General features: G+C 44.4%; 1 protein-coding gene across 4 annotated transcripts; it reads left to right on the top strand.

Moving 5' to 3' along the window:
- The first annotated feature begins 3,411 nt into the window (after positions 1–3,411).
- LOC140218962 (uncharacterized) lies at positions 3,412–12,930 on the top strand. Of its 4 annotated transcripts, XM_072288712.1 has the most exons (5): positions 3,412–3,958; positions 6,226–6,366; positions 7,335–7,403; positions 8,459–8,539; positions 10,814–12,930. In XM_072288712.1, exons 2-5 carry the CDS (start codon positions 6,318–6,320, stop codon positions 10,924–10,926), a joined length of 312 nt encoding a protein of 103 aa, XP_072144813.1. In that variant the 5' UTR covers positions 3,412–3,958; positions 6,226–6,317; the 3' UTR covers positions 10,927–12,930. The 4 variants fall into 4 exon arrangements, 2 of the variants coding, with proteins under 2 accessions (XP_072144813.1, XP_072144812.1); XR_011895154.1 differs by lacking the exon at positions 6,226–6,366; XM_072288711.1 differs by lacking the exon at positions 3,412–3,958 and having other exon boundaries at positions 5,898–6,366.
- Positions 12,931–13,266: the final 336 nt, after the last annotated feature.

Raw genomic sequence — 13,266 nt, 5'->3', positions numbered from 1 at the left:
GCGGGCGTCATCGAGCGTTGCTGATCGAAGGAAACATTTGTGGGAAGACGCACGGGTTCATGGGTTCGCTCATTGCGAGACGTGGAGACAAAACACGTTTATCCTATCAAAAACCTGGTCTTATCAAATACCTGGTAACTGGAAAGTTGCCTTCTCCTTTGGTGATGTTGCACAGCGACGCGAGGTGCGGTAGCTCGGTGGCTATTGCATCGTGATGCTCAGATAACAAGTTGCTGATTAAGTTCGCAGTTACGGTAGTCCACATTCAGGCGCGAACCGATACAAGAACGCTATAGCGCGCCGAGAACCGGGTGCGCGTTAAGGAACCCCAGGTGCTTATTAAACATAATCATCGGCCCTCCACCAACGTTGTCCTTCATAGCCAAGCCCTGGCTGTGGGAGGTTAAACTCACACTATAATTACGATATTTCACAGCGACCAATCGCACCGCTTGCTTTTCTAAGAACCTTCTATTAAAAGACACCAGAAGAAACTATGCTTTGCGAAATGAACGGCAACAAAAGTTTTATGCGACCATGCCGGACATTACCAATTCAGGAGCCAATGGCAAACTCCGTATACACAACTGCATGAAAGTTACACGAGTTGAATAGTCTGCCGGAAAGATCACGTTTCCAGAAGTGCACCCACGATGCTACGGGCATAAATGCCCATTGATGCAGCATTCGACGCAGGAACCGCGTCGCGACTTGCCTGATCAGCATTTATAGGAACTGGATCTTCGTTATCGCAATAGTGCATGGCCAGGAGAAAATACGGGAAAACGAGACGACGTATGATAACTGGTGCCACATCGGGCTGGACAAATGATCGCAATCACAGAACAGCCCATGCGGCTGGAAATGCAACATTAAACGCCGGTGTACGTGTGCCGTGTGCATGTATACGAATGTCAGGAGCGATTCGCATCTGTTCCTTAATGACATGCGCAAAAGCGAATTAGAGCGACCGCGCAAAAACGTATGCATGGACTGTCGAGAGCTTCAGCCCATATATACGCGAAGTAACCACTCACACATATTCGCTAGCCGACCTGACGACGCCCAGGACAGAAGGTCGCGGACGACGTTTGACAAAGTTTGCGGTAAGCTTACTCCGAATGGCTGCGGACCACTTGTTGCGAGTGAGCAGCTTCAACGTAAGTACCTCTAATATTTTCTCACCTTTCTTTTACCACACGTTAAAAAGACGCTTTTTCTGGTCAACATCATTGCCTTGTATTTTTTCTTATCACTGGTCTTTCTCGTTCGCTCTCTCGAACGTTCTGATCATGCGCGGGACTAGAAGCGACGCACACTGTTAGCGTTTCATAAAGAATCAATGTCTCTTCGTCAAGCGTACGTTGAAAACCAGAGATGCACTGCGACCATGTACGCATACTGCGACTTGGGACCACTAGTTTGTTACTGCGCTGAAAGGCCAATAAAGTACTACGCGATAGTCTCTTTTCCAAAGGCTCGGCACACTGAAGTCAGTGGTGATGAAGTGAGAATTGTAGTGCCATTGCTCTAACCACGAAGCTGGTGTTGAGAGCCTGGGAAGTTCTCTTCCTAAAATTGACGCAGCCGCCAACTACACCATCACGGTTTGTCCGATCACCAGTAGCATCGCATTGCTGCACGAGCTCGTGCTGGGGATGTGCGTTACGGGGCCGACCACAATTGTAGACTCAAAACGCAAGAGATTTTGGGCTACAGAGGTGAGAGAGTGAGCAAGGACAGGAAAGGCAGGGAGGTCAACCCGACGAGCACCCGGTTTGCTACCCTACACTGGGGTTGGGGGAAAGGGGAATAGAAAGAGGAAAATAGGGAGAGAGTGAGCAACTCCGCAGCAAGTATAGGTTCTCCGAAGGAAAGTTGTTTGCACACAGTCGCGAATACTTTCCGCAGGTAAAACTGCGCGAAAATGCGCGAGCACTTCTCCCGCTAATAACTCGCTCTGGCTTCGAACATTGTTTTGCAGTGTTTAGTTGCTTTGCGCTAATTAGGTGCACTTTTCGGTGATGCCGTCACATTTACTTGGGGACAAAGAAATTCATGGACAACTGTGACATTTGCTTTCTTTTTTTTTTACACAGTATCCTCCCTACCATGTCATCACTGAACAAGGATTCAACGTTCCTGTCAAGGGCATATGCGGAGAAATTCTGGCAGCTATAACGCGATCGCTCAAGACAAAGTGAGCCTATTGATCTGTACATAATTCTTTATTGCCGTGCTGTGATCGCAGAGCGCGCATTATAAAGGCGCAAAAGAGACACATCGGTGCGCCTGCCTTAAACAACGTCGTGCTTCCTCTTTCCCTTTTGGCAAATACACAGAAGTGCATTTGCAACGTTAACTGCCCAGGTTATAGCACGGAGAAAAGGTCTGTGTACCACACTCGATATACCGGAAAAACGGCCACCGTCGGAAAAAAAAAATATTAAAACCGTGGTCATAACGGACGTACGCACTAAAGGCAGCTACGGCGCTTGCTTTAAATTTTGTGCACAGATGTCCGTTTTTTCTGTTTCATCTGTATCCTTTCCTATCTCTTTAAATTCCTCTTCCCGTTCCTCCCGTTCAAGGTAGCAATCCGGACTTTCCAAAAGTGAAGCTTTTCTCTACGGCATCGCTGTTCTCTCGCCGAATAGGCCAACCAATCCCAGCGGAGGACACGCGCGTCATCGCAGCTGGGTTTCTTGCACCAGATGGCGCTCGCATCCGGGCATCCGCCCATGACATCCACCCAGGCCAACACCACCTAGCACGGAGGAAGGAAACTCAGGAGAGGCCCTGACATCACTCTTTGTGAAGCTAAAGTGAAGCCGGAAGTTGGCGTTGCTCATGGCGTTGCTCCGCCTATCGGGCCAGCTCTCCTCTCTTGTTTACGTTTCTCGCGAAACCACGCCGCACTGCGCGCAACCGTGGTGCTCGGACGCGCGCACTCCGCAGCAACTAAACAATCGTTAGCACGTTAGCATGATTCCGCCAAAGAGGGCAACATTTCCCGCGGATATTCCTTCGTCCGTTGCCATTGCCGTGGTGCGGTACATTGCGTACAGCGTTGCATGCGCGTTCATTTCACGAACTTTAGTTCCTCGTGTCCCACCTGGTCACAGCAAAATCCGGGAGAGCACGGTCCAGCTAACGCAGCGCAACAAAACACGGAGACCAACGCGAACCTGCCCGCACAGCGCCTTTGCCACGGTACGAAACCTACAGAGCAACACGTGTGAGCGCACAGAACCAAAACAAAGCCGCCATTGTGGCCCGAAAGGCGTGGCCGCCACGGCAAAGAAATAAAAAATCAGCAAAAAAGAGGAGAACCTACTACGTCATTTTCTCCACACTTTTCTCCTACACTCTAAAAACTAGGAAGGGTATCGCAGGAGTGAAGCTGCCGGTTCACTCTTCAAAGCGTCGTTTTACTCTCGCAAAATGTCGAGGAGAGTGAAATGCATTGTTCACTCTGTCACCAAGGAGAGAGTGAAATGTGCTTTTCACTCTCCCCTTCAGAGAGAGAGAGTGAAAAGACTCTTGCGACAATAGAAAAGAGAGACTCTTGCGGCAATAAAAAACAAAACATAGCGTAATCTTCTGCTTCAACTGTAGGTGGCTGGCCCCGAACATGGCAATGTATCATTCATGCACGCTGAGCAAAGAACACATCGTTTTGCTTCTAAGAGAACAGGCCGCCGCAGTTCAAAGGAACGCGTAGCGAGCGCTCTACTTTTTCACTCGGAGTGGCTCCACCGCGCGCGCGCGCGCTCAAGATCGCGGAACAACACAGCAGCGGAGAAAGGTCACGTGAGAAAGGTGATCCGTCCACCATAGCGTCCACCGAGCAACAGCGAAGGCCAGCCAAGGGAGATCGTGTGTCAGCCATCTCGCGTCGCAACGAAAACACGACAGTCGTTCGTCATGCCTTGGATATAACAACAAATCCTCCACGGTAAGTGAATTCTAACTTAGGTGCACATTCTCCGTATATGTCATGCTATCGCCAGGAAGTCGTCGCTGCGCTTAGCCGACGTGACAAAGGACTAGGCATACGCGCTGTGTCTCTCGATGTCAATCGAAAAAGCCAGTCGTCGCGATAACTGCATGTGATTTTATCACTTTGCCGTTGTCCGTAAGAGCTTTAAAAATCGCAAACGCTGCCAGAACTATGGTATGTTCAATAAGACGCCAGGCGAGAGGACGCTTAAAATGGTTAGTTCACCAGCCCGTGATTCCGAGCCTATGCGGAGCGTGATTAGCGTGCGTTTTGTGTGTTTGAATTTATTCAGTTTGGCAGTCTACTGTGTACGGAACGCTGTTGAACTAAGGAATCACATAACAGAAGGCGTCATTTTGCTGGCAGCATGCTTTTTTTTTATAAATAAACCGCGCGCTTGACGGTGTCTCGCGCAGGGGGAATCTGCGACCACTGAAGTTACGTGCAGCACCAGTGCTAGTTAGAAACTTTGCCGCAGGCATTCAGCTGCATGCTGCAAGAGGTCAGTTGGGCGCGTTATCTTGAACTTACTGAAAACGCATGAGGAATCCATGTTTTATGCTGAAAAAAGTATAAACCCCATATAAGCGATCTTGCGCGCGGCAGCTACAAGCGACGCGACGGAGATGGCTGTCGCGTTCGCTCGTCGCCTACAAGTCGTACTCCGTGCGAGCGACGATTTTGAGCGACGCCTCCCCGGTGTTGCCGGCATGAGGGTTGCAGTCACGCGTGACGCGTGCTTTAGTAATTTACGTTGATGTATTTCACTATAAAAAGTAGCATAAAATATTTCCGGAGGTCTTGCAGTACGTTCTTATCCTTGCACGTATAAAAATTGAATCATTTGCTCGTTCCGCGCGACAATCGGTAGTATTTGAGCGATGTATGTACTACATCCAGTTCCGGCTTCGCGCTATTGGCTAGTCGCTCATAGCACTTCTGGGCGACGAGCAACGATTTCTAGATTTCCAGAACCGAGCCATCTGTTCAAGCGACGGCCCGTTTTGTCGCTCGAAGCCGTCGCTCGTCGCCGTCGCGCACTAAATCGCTCTCACAGTGTTTATCCCTAAGACTGAACTGTTTTTGCTCATGTTGAAATGGTGTGATTATAGGTCTGGTTTTGTCTCCTGTTGCGGTTTTCGTGCACGGTGCGAAACTGAAAGGATGCTTATGTCTACGAACTCGGTGAATTGTCGAGCAGCTAGTTACGCATCGGCATCGAATATAACGGCTGCTGTGTGGAATTACAATTGCAGGGGCGCTTTGCATACGCTTATTGTTTTGGACATGCCTGTGCATTTGCTAATATGAGTTGGCGTGTCAGAGTTATGTCATATGAACAGCTAAATCAGCCTTCCTCTGGGGGTTACAAGCGTAATGTGCGCATTTTGCTATAGCATGGCAGATCAAGATGTGTTTATCGCTTGAATATTTTTAGTAGAGAAATAAAATATCAAAATAAAATGTTGCTTTAATTCCGTGTTACCAGTCTGTCGTACACAGAACAATAGGTTGGTGTAATAAACTAATAACTGCGGTTTAACTGCAACTTTTACATGCCTACAAGAATCTAAAATGCTAGATTTCAAACTGCAGCAGTAGTCGGGTCTGTCAAAAATGAACTCCACTGCGCACCTCATGCATGAAAATAAGTTCATGCCTTTTAGTAAGCTTAGATGCAGGCCGCAGTGAACTTGTTAGTATTGAAATGTGGGTAAGCTTGCCATAACAAACCTTGTTGCCCTTTTTTATAGGCACATCCATATATCCATTGAGCTGAAGGACAATATTTTCATCCCTACTGAGCATCATGTTTGCAGCTATAATCCTTAAATTATGGCTTCAGCAGTGGCACAACCAGGGATGGTGCGGGGGGGGGGGCACACTGGGCACGTGCTTAGGATGTGTCACAAGTGGTGTTTGCGATACACCAGACTCATGACAGACCTATGACGTCTGAAAATGACCAATATTCTATTCATTAGCAGGAGTATTCTAACATTCATGAAAAACAAGGATGAACTGTGGTTTATTTGTTTTTTTGCTTAAATCTAAAAATTGAAGTTAGTTTAGCAGTTGACTGTTGCAGTCATTTGGATGTTTTGCATGCATTTCACTAGGAAGACTAAGAGCTAAGACTTTTTTATTGCCATGGCCTTGACTGTCTTGATGTTGTTTTGCACCATGCCCTTGTGTTGACTTTTGCATACAATATTTTTCAGGCACCCGCTTTATATAACGCAAGAAGGCAGCTGCAAGGACACGAGGATGTGAGAGCCAGTGCAGCGCGACTTCACGTAGTGCAGAGGAGCCAATGCCAAAAAATCAAAATACATTGGCATGTTATTTGGACAAGAAAACTAGTATGTGGGTATATTGGGTGTACCATTTGACCAAATGTCAACAAAATCAAGATACAGTATGTTACACGAAGATGAAAATTCTCACGTGCTCCAGGCAGTCATCTTAACATGGTATATTTATGTAATGTCTCTGATTGGAAAGTCAAATCAAGTATGCTCTCTGGAGACAAACACATAGCAGCAAGTGTCATTGAAAAGTTAAAAATGTGTTTTAAGAAAGCTGATTAGTTCTGAGAAGTGACTGCTTTTTGTCTTGCCTCTCAACAGATATATCCATGTGATAAAAAAATAGTGGTACAATGAAATTGCATATTTGCTTAGCGACATGATACATACTTGCAATGAGCACGGTGCCTGTGTTTACTATAAAAAGCAACAGCCAATGCTTGGTTAGGTTAGGCCCACTACAACATGCAGGCATGGGTGATTGGCGCTTTTTTTATTTCTGTGTCGTGAGGTTTATTGACGTGCGTATAGGTGCAGTGGCACGCAGTATGGCTAGTACAAAAAAAGGGGGGGGGGGGGCAGATATATGTAGCTCACTGTACACGACACAGGGCAAAGGAAATCCGTGTTCAGTAACTATGTTAAATGCCATGTACGTAAATTTTACAACGCTACTCGTTCGAAGCGCGCACAGGTGCATATTGAAGAAAAGTTTACAGGGTAGATAATTTAGTTTGTAATTTACACTAATTTTGCTCTAACCACGAGACATAATAATTTGAATATACTGCACAGAAAAACCTAGAGCGAATTAAATTGTGTGTCAGCTTCGTGTGTATACATATAGTCTTTCCTATGCATTAGGTTTTTTGCGTAATGCATTAACAGTTGACGGCCTATCTTATGATGTGTACTCTGTTTACATTACAGTTGTTTATTAGTTTACTCGTTTGTTTTGCGACTGATGAAATGCCGGCATATATATATTTTCAACATTTGACACAACCCTGTATGTTTTGCAGGGACAACCCAGGACGTGCATTTCTCAGCACCCAGTCAACTGCCAAAAGTGACTCAAACACAGGCCACCAGTAAGTGGACATCAGTTGCAATTTCACATTATGCAGTTGGCGGCTGCCTTGTACGGAGGCTTTTTTTTTTAATGAGATGGTGATGTCGTTCTAATGTACATTTTGACCACAAAGGTGCGATCATGTCTCACAGAGGCATATATGGTTGCTATTCTCTGCGAGGGACGTGTTCTCGTGTTCGTGAAGCATTTGTGTTTGGCAGTATTGTCGCCCAATGAGTCGGATATAAACACTAACTCGCCACTGCCGGCAAGTAGTTGCGAGAAACGCATTATGACGCTGTAAAGTTATTTCATTAATTCGAAGGAAAGTTTTGCAGCAGGAAAATAGGTTGCTATTCCAGGTAAACATGTCTTTTTCTCACAGGTTATTTAGCCAAACTGTGGATGCATGAAATTCGTGAATTATGAATAGATTTTAATTTATTCTTTAGTAATGCTTCTAAAAGAGACTAGAAATAGCATGTGACTACCTCTGCAATCAGCAGACCATACATTTACAATCATAAGTGGCAGTTCCATGCAGTCTCGCACTTTATATAACCTTTCCTTTCAGCAACATTGGAACTGGTGGCTGCGTTTTCAGAAGGAGAAGTGCACTTGACACTGTATATGTATGTGTGAATTCGGTTTTCTTTGTATGTGTCGGCTCACTGACAAACAGTGCAAAAATCTGTTGTACCATGAGCCTGACGACGCCTTCTGCTGCTAGAAATGCGGCACTTCGTATTTTATAGTACTGCATGACATTTAAATCAAAGCTACCACATAAAATGATCAAGAAAACTAACCGCTGTTATAGCTGTTTTCCTCAAAGAACGCTTGTCCTTTATGGGCTGTGTTAATCTGAGCTCTCCACCGATGTTTCTGTAGTATTATCCCTTAGTGAGTGAGAGATTGGGGGCAATTAATCGTGTTAGTGTTTAAGTGGTGTCCTAATTATGTGCATTTGTTCCAACAAAGTTGTCTAGATTACTTTATTGTGTAGTGTAAAGCTTATGAAACCATCAGCAACTACTGAGTTGCTAACACGCATATGGATTTGTCACTATACAGGTGGAACTCGGCTGTACCACTGCAGTGCTGCGGAAATTGCCTTCACCAGCGGCTTTGCAACAGCTGTTTCACAGCATGTCGGTATGTGTTAATTTATAATTATGTTGGGATGGGCTAGTATTATGGACCACTGCTACTCTGTATTGTGACAGATCCATATGATAAGGGATGTAATGGGCACAGCGAAAACCTTTGAATTTTTTACTATGGTACATAAACAGGCTCTCCTTTTCGTCACTGGAGCAGGAGAGAAGGGCATGCAGGCATTCCTGAATGTACATATATTTCAAAACATGAGAGACATACACACACACACACACACAATTAAACTAAAGGCAGGGACGTTCCATCTTTCATCTTGAATTGAATTGTGCAGTGCAAAAATACAACACAGACCACAGAGAAGCACACATGTTAACAGGTTTGATACACACGTTAGTTCAACAGATTTGATACTTCAAGTGTGCTATTTTACACAAGGGGGAAGGGAAAGGGGAGAAAATCTGAAAAAAAAAGGAGTGGAAAAAAAGGAATCGTGCCAAAAAGCATGAGAAGCATCGCGCAGCCAGGATCACCAGCAGGATAACCTTACGTATAGTTTGTTTCAATCTACTCAGATCACATGCAGCCATTACTGCAATCAAGTTGTTTCCTTATGTCATATGAGGGAATGATGTGGGCCCAAAAAACTGTTTAGAGCTGAAGGATTATGTTCCATTCTAGCCTCATTGCCTGCTTTTTTATCATATTGTTATCAGCTGCTTATGTTAGGGACAAAAAGTAAGAGTACGAACTGTTTCCCGATTCGCCATTCCACACAACATGTCTTTGTGACTATATGTACATGCAGATGATCCATAGTTGAAAAATATTCAGTACAGTAGAATCTCATTACAAGATGCACTTGGTTGTAAGAGACATCTGAAAATGGTTTGGTTGGTTTTCCGATGTTTGCCACGTTAACAATACTGTATACAAGAGACACCTTTGTTACTAAGGATGACTTTTTAAGTATTCACTACTTCGAAGGGACACAACCCAGACACATTCACTTTGTGCACCTTGTGTGCTCCGAAGGGCGTAAAGATCACGCAATCCTTACACAAGTCAATCGCGCATGTCTCTTTTAGCATGAACCAGAAAAGGAGGGCAACGAGGACAGTGCAGGGCAAAAAGTGTCGGCAGTTGAAGCTGACGAGCGTCTAAGAGCACCTCAAAGGTACTGCGAGCAACAAGGCTTGCAAAGTGAAGTGTTTAAATTCCAGGAGTTGGGAAGGAAGCTAACACAATCTACAGTCACTAAAAAGCTGTGAATGTCTTCTTTAAAGGGCCCCTAAACCACCGAGGTTGAAATTTAGTTGCGGTGTTGCAGTTCTACACAATAAGGCAATGAACAGGTAGCCACGAGAATTTTTCGAAACGGTGCAGTAATAGTGGAGCTACGTGTGTTTGATTATTGAAAAGTAGTCCCCACTCATTTTACTCTTTCATCTGGTACACGCCATATGGACAGTATCGTCTTTTCCTTGCCTAGTACGCCTCCAAATGTTACGGGACAGGCCAACACCAACGAGCTCTGTTGCTGCCACGCTGGCCCGTCGTCCTGCGAGGGGTGGCGCTAATACAACGGAACTGTATGGTGACTCGTGTTGAAGAGCCTCATAGGGAGACCCTTCTGTTGGCGTTTCTGTTCTTTGCCCCCATTGGCTGCCCACAATGGCATCGCGCGCAACGCGACGAGGAAGAAGGAGTGTGTGTATTTGCTTGCAGGCCTTGCCGGCAGTCGTACACTTTCGTTCGACCAATCGACAGCACCGGAAACTGGTGACATCATCAGAGACAGCCTGGTGACGTCAGGACAAACTGGGGGTGCAGGATAGGTCCAGAGAGGCGCACGGGGTCATTTTCTTCATATTGTGGTGCTCCGGCAGTGCTACGCACTCTGGCATTTGGCTTCGTCGATCGTGACGGCATTCTGATTTCGATACGCGTGTTTACTTGAAATGTTCAAAAAATGTCGAGAAGTGGTTTAGGGGCCCTTTAAGCCACCCTGAGCATTTATTCCTTCAGATATATCAAAACATACTTTAGTGATGATGCATAATAAAGTGATCTAGTCTGGCTCCTCAGTGTCTCAAAATTTTTGGTTTCGAGAGACATGTTTCCCGTGCCTCTTGAATATCTTCTGATGAGGCTTTACTGTAATATACACAAACAATTGTGTAACTCCTCCTGCAAGTATTATTCATTAAGCCCGGTCATTTATGTGCAAAGCTTGTGGTTAAGTCTTGATGTCCGTACTTTTTAGAGCTATGTTTATTAATTCATGCTGTTCTTATTGGTTCTTCGATGCAGGAGACAATGCCTACGAAATTATTGGCCCTGATCATGAGAGCCCTCAAGGGGCAAACAACATCTCTGTTGCAGAAGTGAGCCCGATACCACTTGGAAGTTACCATGACAGATGACACGGCAGCAATAGATACAGAGACTGCCATGTCTACTGCAGCTGCAACAGTGTACGAGGCAAGCAGCAGCGCGTCAGCATCAGCAGCAGTGTCAGAAGGAACCACACCAGGCCTGGTAGAGCAACATGTGTGCTATCACTGACTTTTTTTGTAGTGGATACAACTCATTTGCTCAACATACAAAAGCTTTTCACCACGACTGTGAGCCAGTGTTATTGTGCAGCAAGTGCAAGACTAAGTTAGGTGTTATAACACAGTACAAGCATCACTTTAATATATGCAAATGCAAACATATTACAGTTGTTGCCTCCCCAGCCAGCCCACATAGTGACAACAATGTGGAACACATGGTGGGACACACCTCTCCCCCATTACAAGATAGTAGAGACTGTCAGTGTTGTTGCTAGATTGACTGGTCTTTGTAGGCAACTAGAAGGACAACACAGGTGTCATAAGATTGTTGTTGATGTTGTTGTTGAAGAGGTAAAAAAGAAGTTTGATGCAGCTGAAGTGCCAACTGATATTGAGCAAATCAAAAGCAACCACCTGATAAAGCAACACTATCGAAATTTGGGTATATATGTGCCGCCAACTCTGGTAAGAATGGCATAGGACAGAAGTGTGATGAAAATCACACAGACACTGCTGTTGCATCACTGGCCACAGTGAGCAGCGACTTGTAGGGCAAGAGAGTCAACTGAAACTAACATTATGATATAGTGTCATGCTCCCATGTGACCACTTTTCAAGTTATTTTGCAAGATACAGCTCAACCTCCAGAAACGAGACTGCAACTTGTCTGTAAAAAAGCTTTCACAAAAAATTATTCATAACACTATTAACATAGCAGTATCTTTTTTTTTGTGTTGGTTCGAGGTTCCTGGCTGTCCATTAATGCAAAAATTGAGGAAAAAAAGAATGTGTCGTACTTACACCTTTTTAACAAGTACGAGGGGGACAGAACTTTTCTAGTCATGCATCTTCATCATACTATCAAGTTTTTAAATGCCTTTTATAATTATTATTACCATTTATATCTGAGTGCATTGTATGCATGTAGCAGGTGTAAAATCAGGTCAGTTGGATCAGATGCCTTATCTGCAAGCGAGCCCTATATTCAAGAAATTTGAATTAAAATAGTTACGTTAGAGAAGCAGTCTTTCAGCACTTTATTGCCTGTGGTTTAAGCATTGCTCAATACTTTTGTGGGTGGCAATTTCAACCGGCATAGCACTGCGCTTTGCCACAGTCACATTTGTCTTCAAAGCGGTGTTTACCATTTGTTGATCTGTTTGTGTATGCATAGAGCAAGTTTTTAATTTATATTTTTCTGCATTCTTGTGCTTGCACTAAGCTTGTATAAGGCAGTTACAAAATGTGCGTCACTATAACGAACTGTTCTGTTGAGCTTACACTTGCAACGCTAGCTTTGTGTATGTTCTCATGTTTGTACAAAGCTTATATAAGCTAGTTAGAAAATGTATGTCACTAAGCATTGTGATATTCTTTAAAGAACTGCTCGGTTGGTTTTACACTTGTGAATTAGTATTGAGGCGGTGGTATTCCCATGTATGCCCACTGCTAGCTTTCTGTGTCCTCACGTGTTTGTATTAAGTTTCTACAAGGGAGTTACAGCATGTACGTCACTCAGCGCTGTGATATTTTTTAAAGAACTGCTTTGTTGGTTTTACACCTGTGAGTAATAGTACTCGGGTGGCACTAGTCATGTGTAGGTACACAGGGACCATTTGTATACATTATGCTCATGTAAAGCAGTTACAAAGTGTATGTCACTAATTACTGTGATATTTGTTGAATTGCTGTGATGGTTTTACACATGTGAATAATAGTGGTCAGGACACAGTACTTGCGGTGTATAGTTGAATTTATACACTGCCAAGACATGGGCTGTATACGTACCAAAAGAAATGTATGTCATTATATTGTTGTGATTATTACTGTTTGGATTTTATTAAACTGTAATAAAATTGTTTCTTGTATCAATTGAGGTATGGCAATTTGTCATGCAACCAAACTGAGGACCTGAACTTGTGCATACAAATAAACAGCTGATTTAAGAGTATAGTGCTCATATTCTGCTAAACCAGCTTAACAAATCTTGTACTACAATGCTGGAAAAATGACAGAGCTGACTCGGATGTACAGAAAAAGTTCTGCACTGGCTGAAGGACTGCCCCACACTGGAGTTCGTAATGTTGCGTTTATTGGAGTAGAACAGAAAGTGCACTTCTATTAAAAATGCAACAGTCGGTGCAGAAACATAAGGCAGACGAGCGGATGTGGCACATTTTTTTCAGGGCCCTCCATGCCTACTACTGC

The sequence above is a fragment of the Dermacentor andersoni genome, chromosome 6 (assembly GCF_023375885.2).
Source record: "Dermacentor andersoni chromosome 6, qqDerAnde1_hic_scaffold, whole genome shotgun sequence".
NCBI lineage: Eukaryota > Metazoa > Arthropoda > Arachnida > Ixodida > Ixodidae > Dermacentor > Dermacentor andersoni.
This window is presented reverse-complemented; position numbering and strand designations above follow the sequence as displayed.